Source organism: Glycine max, chromosome 11, assembly GCF_000004515.6.
Source record: "Glycine max cultivar Williams 82 chromosome 11, Glycine_max_v4.0, whole genome shotgun sequence".
NCBI classification, from domain to species: domain Eukaryota; kingdom Viridiplantae; phylum Streptophyta; class Magnoliopsida; order Fabales; family Fabaceae; genus Glycine; species Glycine max.
The window spans coordinates 23,637,648-23,646,985 of NC_038247.2; the positions used below are offsets into that span (position 1 = coordinate 23,637,648).

At 31.4% G+C, this 9,338-nt stretch overlaps 1 protein-coding gene across 1 annotated transcript; it reads left to right on the forward strand.

Annotated features, from left to right (window-relative positions):
- The first annotated feature begins 4,246 nt into the window (after positions 1-4,246).
- On the forward strand, positions 4,247-9,118 carry LOC547877 (asparagine synthetase). The gene is made up of 13 exons (NM_001248563.3): positions 4,247-4,543; positions 5,516-5,654; positions 6,023-6,118; positions 6,342-6,483; positions 6,596-6,786; positions 7,047-7,208; positions 7,310-7,390; positions 7,491-7,712; positions 7,816-7,950; positions 8,034-8,114; positions 8,201-8,287; positions 8,400-8,507; positions 8,604-9,118. Exons 1-13 carry the CDS (start codon positions 4,464-4,466, stop codon positions 8,817-8,819), a joined length of 1,740 nt encoding a protein of 579 aa, NP_001235492.2. The 5' UTR covers positions 4,247-4,463; the 3' UTR covers positions 8,820-9,118.
- Positions 9,119-9,338: the final 220 nt, after the last annotated feature.

Genomic DNA, 9,338 nt, shown 5'->3' on the forward strand with positions numbered 1-9,338 from the left:
ACCAACTTGTTATATTTAAGCACTCAGGTACATGATGTAAAAGGAATATTTCTGTCATGCTTTTAACCTACTTGCACTACTCATCAAGTAGCAATAGTTAATTAATAAAAAAATAATAATTAAGTAACATGCATTTCGTTAAGCACTAATTAATCTCCAATTTAATTACATTTAAATTTGATGGGATCACCTCTAATTTTATTAGTAAATTATTTTTAATCTCTAATCAATTAGTTTGTCATCCTTAACTGTTCTAAATATGAAGATTTTTTTTTTTAAAAAAAAGTTTACTAATTTTTTTAAGCTTGAGTGTCTTATTATACTTTTTAATCATCGATGTGATAAGTCAATAAATTATATTATTATGATATCATTTGTTAATGTTGTTATTTTATAATACGAAAATAAAATAAATAAATTTTACCGGGACTAACAAAAACAAATCTTTAAATGACTAAAACCAAAATTAGAATATTTTATAGGACCAAGTTATTATTTAAGAAAAAAAAAGTGACTATTTTTTAAGACGAAATAATTCTTTTGCCAAAAGGGTTGTAACAAATTAAGATCCCTAAAAAGGGTTGTAACAAACAAAATCCTATATACATGGTAGATCTAGAGTTTTGTTTGTTTGTTTGTTTGTTTTTTTTACGAACGTAGATCTTGAGAGTTGATTATGTGTTTTTGCAATTTTTAATGTTATTGAACATATTTCCTTTTCATTAGGATAATTATCTTGTTGCGTTTAATTATGTATTTGTGAATTGACCTTTAATGCATATCAATTAATTGATTAATAATCAACCATCCATAATTAGCGGTATAAGAGGAATTTGGTGAATAGATAAAATTTAACTTTCACTTTCAAGTGTACAGGTAGGCTTCTTTGATATTAATGCTTTTTCTCGACATATATTTTTTATGGATAAAAGGAAATTAGTTTGATTAGGAAATAAATTACTAGGAATGCATATAATCTGTCTTTGGTAAGAAAGATACAAAGTTCGAATTCGTTAAATAAATTTCAAGTGTGAGTATTATAAGTAAAAAAATATAATCAGATAAAAAAATATTATTAAAAATGATCAATTAAGTTTTTCAATAAAATTAAAATCAATCAATATTTTATTATTTTATAATATTTTTATTTTATTTATAATAATTTTAAGAATAATAATAATAATAAATTTCTTACCAGTAAATTAAACAATCTTTTTAATGTTAATTGGAGTAGTTTTCAAAGCTTGTATTGTATATAGCATGTGCCCACCAAAGAAGATAATGGGCGAGTATTCTTATGCGTATTGTACTATCCAGCTTGACCTTTCCAAGAAAGGGACTTTGGCATTTGGTAATTTTTTGGTTTCATTATTCAAATTTAACTTATTCCTCATTGCTTTGAAAGAAAAGCAGGTGAATCCAATTGGCTAAGGTTCTTATCCACTTCCACATGTGGAAACGCGGCAAATACACATTGAATGCACAAAAAGTTGATTGAATGTGATGTGTGGAAAAAAAGACAAAACGAATACTTAAAATATAAATATACTCATAAAGTTTAATGTCAGAATATATGAAATTAAAGATAACATCGATATCACACAATAATGATGTTTTGTAATATAAAAGTAATAAATAAAATGTGTTGTCTTGATGTCTTTTTCTTTTTATAAATAGAATAGTTTTGAACTGAAGATCTAATGCAACAAACCCCAACAATTTATCATAAACAAACCTCAACAGAAACTGACCCAAACACAATGATACAAAAGATCTAACCCTGCATTGATAAAAACCCAAAAATCTTAGCAAAACACCAACAAACAAAATCCCAAAAAAAGGATTAAGCTAAAAAAATTCTACCAAACTTCAAGTGCTTCAAAAGTTAAACAAAAAATAGAGGATTTTTTTTTCTTCAAAAAATTGACAACCAAAAAGAAGACCAACCCAAAGTTGATGCCTGTGTGGGAAGATATTATATTGAGTCCTCGCAACTAAAGGGAACATCGTAGCAAAGCAGATTGCAAAACAAATGAAAAAGACCTCAAATAAAATAGGAAAGTAAAAAAAACCCAAAAAATACATAATAAAACACTAAATAGACGAAATAAAAGCATATAGAAAGGAACAACAAAACATGAACACAAGCATGCAGCAAAAGAAACTGAAAAACAAAGGAGAACAACCTGAAAAAAAAAATAGAAAAGTTAGGCAAGAGCAAAAAACCATGTAATCAAACACCAAACAGCCGAAAAAAGGATATATAGGAAAGAAGCACAAAACATGAACACAGCCTCTCCACCAAAGTGAACAACCACAAAATCACACCTTGAGTCGAGGAAGTAAGTAAAGAGAAAGCGAAGAACGAGGAAACATAAATGAAGAAGGAACTAAGTAAAGAAGCAAGTAAAGAACCAACCGAACAGAAATGGAGAATCAATAAACTGGTACAAAGCAAAAAAATGAAGAAGAAGCAAAAGAGTGAGACGACGTAGCAAAGTAAAGGGGCACAACGACATGACCGATAAAGCTTGAACACAAATGCACGTGGGAGAAGCAATGAAGGTGTAGCAAGCCAGCAAGACACATGGCAAAAAACAAAGGCAAGACAACAAGACAGGTGGTAGAAAACTAAAGTCAAAGCTGGAGGAGTAAAATGACCAAAAGATCAACAAAAGTGTCAGATGTCAAACTTTCAGCCATGAGCAGAATAACCATTTCATTGTTCTTCTCCTTTATTATATGGTATGTTGATAATCTTAAACCACAATTTAAATTATTAATTATAAATTTAAAATATAATTTATATATTTAAATATATTTATTTATCGTGAATTTTAAGAACAATATAGTTTATTTATTTAAAATATTTACTTATTATGAATTTTTATTATATTAGAATATTAATCCTATATAATTCATACTAGTTAATGTTATTTCTCTATAAAATCTCTGGTTTCAAATAACGGGAAAACTCTCTGCTACGTGAAGTACTCACAATATCCTTTTAAAGTGTGAATGCATGAAAAAAATAAAGAAAAATAAAACTGAGCAATTTTGGATATATAACGAAAAATTGTCCAAGTACATAAATTATATTGTCAATTTACATGCCGTGTCATATGCGTATTGTTCCCAAAAAAAGAAAAGAAAATGAATGTATCGTTCTTATGACAAATTTAACTAGTTGTTATAATTCACCAGTTGACTGAAGATGAACATGTTCCTATTTTTGATAGCGGGGTTTAAATTAGAAAACTATATCCTCATATAGTTAAATAAGGATATTTTTTTTCCTTTTTACTCATATAATCTCTTCTGTATTAAATATTTATTTCATATCTTTATTATAATTTTTTATAAAAATATTAGTATTAAAATAGCCTCTCTCTCTTTTTTTTTTGTCAATTTCATTTAACTTGTCACTTCCATACTTACTCTTTTATTTAAGAACAATGGTTACAATCAGAAATTAAAGTATTGACAACACAAATCAACTAAAATCCGATTCCATAATCAAGTAATCTCATAAGAATTTTAACACTTGTCTTAACAAAAATAGTTTATACATAAAAAAATATTTTTCTTCCCTTTCCTATATTAGTTAGTCATTATCAACATTGATCGATATAAATGATCTATAATCAAGTAATTTAAAATTTAAATTCTAATCTTAAATATCAGATTAAATCATGTTAAAAAAATTATTTATATTCATAATGTTTGACAAAAAAATTAATTATTATTTTTTATAATAAAAATTTAATATCAATATCATGATAAAAAAATATATTATTTAATTACTACATCTGAAAAACAAAACACAACTTGATGTAACACTTGATTGATTCTAATAACCTCTTCAAAGAATTTAACCAAAGAAAAAAGTATCTAAGGAATAAGGATAAAGTGATAAATTTCACTCTCCTGTGTTTGGAGACAAGACAAAACGGGAAGCAGCAAATCGCTCAGCACAAACGAGAAAAGGATCAAATAATCAAAATAAATATTAATTAATACAATAATAATTAAATGAAGTGACAAAAATATCCCATAGCAAACCACGTCACACCACGTGGCGGTAGACAAGACGAAAGAGGCGGTGGTCCCGGTGTGAGCGACCGGGACAACCCGGTATCCGGTTTACCCTTCCCACGGCATTGTAGAAAGCGACTTCAGAAGACAAAACGACACCGTTTGACATCCTCCCTTTGCATATAAATACGTGTACGTTGTTATGTGGATCACTTAACTCTTTCAACTTGGAACCCTTCTACGTGTTCTCCATTCCCTCTCTCACTCCTCCATCTACGTTTCTTAAATCATTTTCTTCTTTCTCTCTTTCTTTATCTTCTCATTTTTCTCATTACACTCTTTTTTTTTTCTCTCAACTTTTCTCTTATTAACCATAGTTCACATATTATATCATCACATATCATAGTGATATATTATATCATATCACAATGTGTGGCATACTTGCTGTGCTTGGTTGCTCTGATTCATCTCAAGCCAAAAGGGTTCGCGTCCTTGAGCTTTCTCGCAGGCAATGATTCTCTCTTATTTGTCTTCTTATATACACACACGTACCAATATCAAAGAAAGGAAGAAAAAAGAATCTTGAATTGGTTTCTTTTTTTTCAAATACCCTTTACTTAACTTCGATGTTTTGTATTCAAAGTTTCTTGTTTTAGGCATGTTTTCCCTGCCCAAAATCTTCCCCAGCTTAAGTTTTCTAAGCTAAATTGCTAATAATGAGAAGTGAGTGATTATGGAGAATGAAAAGTGGAAAAATCAGCATGATGGTGATGGTAACAGTATTTTAGTGACTAATATACTGAAATACTATTATTAACTAGTTGTAAAAAGTTATTATATTATATACACTAAAAGAAGACAGGAAAAACCATAAAAAGGGTGGGGCTTATAATTTGTTTCCTTTTTTTTAACTGTCATGGGTGGTACTTCTAGGGAAAAAATTGGTGGACACTAATATTTTAGTTAACACTTAGAAGGAGAAAAAGAAAAAAAAAAGAGTATGTAATAAGTAATATGATGTGATAAAATTAATAAGTCTTGGACGAAATATATGTAGGTCAAAGTGTCTACATATTATCATTCATGTTCAGCTGTCTAGTTCATTCAATATTTTAAAAGGGAACGACTTAAACATACGTAAGAGTTAAAATTATAATTATTATTGCTTTAATATTGGGGCCAGTATCCATCTTTTAGATGTAACTAGTACTAGTATTTAAAGGATAAACATGTTTGGACTTTGACAAGTTAAGTGGATTCTAGAATAAACAAGTGGCATGTGGGGTCCACCTTGCTGTGAAATTATTGGTAACTTTGTGGTAGAAAATTACAACAAAAGAACAAACAAGTAACAAAAGGGGTTAATTTGTCTTGAAATTGCTAAAGGAAATTTTCAAGGGTCAGCAGTTAAGAAAGTGCAGTTTGAGTAAGGAGTTATAATAATTTACCATATATTGTTTTGTGTTTGTTGATGTCACAGATTGAAGCACCGTGGTCCTGACTGGAGTGGGCTCCACCAATATGGTGATAACTATTTGGCTCATCAAAGGTTAGCCATAGTTGATCCAGCGTCTGGTGATCAACCCCTCTTCAATGAAGACAAAACTGTAGTGGTTACGGTAAGTCTTGTGATATTCAATGATTACAAGTAATATTATTCTGTTGTTATTCGAACACAAATTAATATATATGTTGAGTACTATTATTCGAACACAAATCAATATATATATGTTAAATTTGTGAATTTTTATAATAATTATATTAAAAGTTATATCAAATTATTAACAGTCACTTCTGGATGCTTGATAGTGCAAATGTTTTTGTATGATAAGCATTAAACTCACAATACATAAGTTGTCATATACTACTACAAAACTGGAATGTATCCCATAGTAACATATTCTTTTTTATGCTTTTATTTACTAATCTCCCCAATTCAACTGCTATAAACTATGACTTATGTTAAATATGTTACACTGAAAACCAGGTGAATGGAGAGATCTACAATCATGAAGAACTCAGGAAACAGTTGCCTAATCACACCTTCCGTACAGGAAGTGACTGTGATGTTATTGCTCACCTGGTTAGTTTTATTTATCTATATTTTGCAACAAATTTTAACCCGATCATATATACATGAAAAGTTAAAATTCAAAAGAAAATTTTGAAACTTTGTTTTATTCATCAATTATTCTTATTCTAAGTTTTGATCAAAATTTCCATAAATCTTATCATATAGAATATGGCTTTTACTAATGATTGGAATTCTTGTTCTTATCACTTGTTTCTTGATGGTGTTATTTTAGTATGAGGAGCACGGAGAAAACTTTGTGGACATGCTTGATGGTATATTTTCGTTTGTTCTGCTAGATACTCGTGACAACAGTTTTATAGTGGCACGAGATGCAATTGGGGTCACTTCCTTGTACATTGGTTGGGGTCTAGATGGTAATGTTATACTATATGCCCTGCTTTTGAATTGAATTCATGTGTTCTATTTGAACTATAAAAACATACTTGAATTGAATAAATGGTGACAAATTTGGCATATTCTGTTCAGGCTCTGTCTGGATTTCATCAGAATTGAAGGGGTTGAATGATGATTGCGAACATTTTGAGTCTTTTCCACCTGGTCACTTGTACTCTAGCAAAGAGAGAGCGTTTCGCAGATGGTACAATCCTCCATGGTTCTCTGAGGCTATTCCCTCAGCACCTTATGATCCTCTTGCTTTGAGGCATGCCTTTGAGAAGGTAAGATTCAAAGAAGGCTCAATAAACCATTGAAATTGATAGTTTATCCAAAAACTCATGCCTTGGAAGCTTTGTACTTATAAAAGTAGCTTGTAGCCTTATAAACTCCTTTTAGCCTAATTCAATAAAGCTTATCAAATATGCTTTCAGGTGATAAACTTTTATCAATTAAGTAATTAATTAAGTTGTTTATCCAAACGCACCCTTTGCATAAAAACTTTTACTACTCTCTAGCTGATATAAGTGAATGTTTATTGCAGGCTGTGGTAAAAAGGTTGATGACTGATGTTCCCTTTGGTGTTTTGCTCTCTGGAGGTTTGGACTCTTCATTGGTTGCAGCCGTCACGGCTCGCTACCTGGCAGGCACAAATGCTGCCAAGCAATGGGGAACCAAATTACACTCTTTCTGTGTAGGCCTTGAGGTATGTAAGCGTACATATTCTTGAATTAGCAGTGGATGTTTTTAATATAAGAAGGAAGCCATGAAATTTGTCTTAATCTTTAATCATCTTATGTTGAGTAGGGTGCACCTGACCTAAAGGCAGCAAAGGAAGTAGCAGACTACATAGGTACTGTACATCATGAATTTCACTACACTGTTCAGGTATATCTAAATGAGATAGTGTTGTTACTGCTAAGAAATTTGGGGGTTTTGATGCCTAAAATTATAATTTGTAAATGTTTTATATATTGTGTGTATGCAGGATGGCATAGATGCCATTGAGGATGTGATCTATCACATTGAAACATATGATGTGACAACAATTAGAGCAAGCATTCCCATGTTTCTTATGTCTCGTAAGATCAAGTCATTGGGAGTCAAATGGGTTATATCTGGAGAAGGATCTGATGAGATCTTTGGAGGGTATCTATATTTCCACAAGGCACCAAACAAAGAAGAATTTCATCAAGAAACATGCCGCAAGGTCTTTAGAGTTATCATGCTTCTTGTCAAAACAAAATATAAATATGGTTGGATTATTCAAGTAAAAGGGTTATCAGATGATTTACTTTTTCTCTTTAATGCAGATTAAAGCACTCCACAAATATGATTGCTTGCGAGCCAATAAATCGACCTTTGCCTGGGGTCTAGAAGCCAGAGTGCCATTTTTGGACAAAGATTTTATCAGAGTTGCAATGAACATTGATCCTGAGTATAAAATGGTATGGATACAGAATATTACAATGCACCATCACTTAAAAAATGTTATATTTTATTAAAGTGGTTTACTACATCATCTGTTCAGATTAAAAAGGAAGAAGGGCGAATTGAGAAATGGGTACTGAGGAGGGCCTTTGATGATGAAGAACATCCTTATCTGCCAAAGGTACTACTATGTGATTTGCAGCAATGTTGTATAACTTTGCAAAATTAATTTGTTAAACTAACATGTTAGAATTTAATTTTATGCAGCACATTTTATACAGGCAGAAAGAACAATTCAGTGATGGAGTTGGCTATGGTTGGATTGATGGCCTTAAAGCTCATGCTGAGAAACATGTAAAACATGATAGAAACCTTTTATTCTCTAATCCCATTTTTTCTCTTGTTGTCAATTATCATGCAAGACATCTCATATTTTTAATTATTGGCTTATTAAATTTTCCTATAGGTGACTGATAGAATGATGCTCAATGCTGCTAACATTTTCCCCTTCAACACACCAACCACCAAAGAAGCATACTACTATAGAATGATATTTGAGAGGTTCTTCCCTCAGGTAAATTTAATCAACCATGCCTAGATATGAAAAAATAATTCATGTTGATTTAACAAGAGCTAATCAAAATCTGTGTCCCTTAATTTGGTTTTGTAGAACTCAGCCAGGCTGAGTGTTCCTGGAGGACCAAGTGTTGCATGTAGCACAGCCAAAGCTGTTGAGTGGGATGCTGCTTGGTCTAACAACCTTGATCCATCTGGTAGAGCAGCACTTGGAGTGCATGCATCAGCTTATGGAAATCAGGTCAAAGCTGTAGAACCAGAGAAGATCATACCAAAGATGGAAGTTTCTCCACTAGGAGTTGCCATATAGAGCTAGTATGAGCCATAGCAAAAACTAGTAGTTGCCCTAGAACCAAAATATATTATTATACTAGTCATCAATGACTCATTAATCATCATAAATGAAAATTTGGCCTGCTGTGTAGTTTATTCAGGCAAGGCTATATATAAATAGATAAGGCTCTCTATCTAGCTGTCTTAAGTGTTGTTCCATCCACATCTTGTCTTCGTTTTCTATTTATGTCATCTGAGCACTATCATGATGTACTGGATTTCCAAGAAAATGTTCAGTTAAATTTGAATGCAAAGTTCACTATTTCAGACTTTCAATACCTGTGTATTACCAAAAATTTTAACTAGCTGAACTGAAAGCGTATTATTATTCATGTCATAACCAGACAAAAATAAAAAGGCAAGTGACATAGCAGTGTGTTTGGGTTGCCCGCAACCCAACTTACGTTTTCAAAAGCAAGGAAAGACATACTTTTGGATCCAACCATAGGCGGTTTCAAGGCCCGGCTACCCTGGGCAATTGCCCAGACTCTGGCAT

Coding starts and splice junctions, on each gene's coding strand:
- LOC547877 (NM_001248563.3), top strand. CDS start 4,464: ATGTGTGGCATACTTGCTGTGCTTGGTTGCTCTGATTCATCTCAAGCC. Junction 7,391..7,490: donor AATTTCACTACACTGTTCAG/GTATATCTAAAT, acceptor GTGTGTATGCAG/GATGGCATAGATGCCATTGA. Junction 8,508..8,603: donor TTGAGAGGTTCTTCCCTCAG/GTAAATTTAATC, acceptor TTGGTTTTGTAG/AACTCAGCCAGGCTGAGTGT.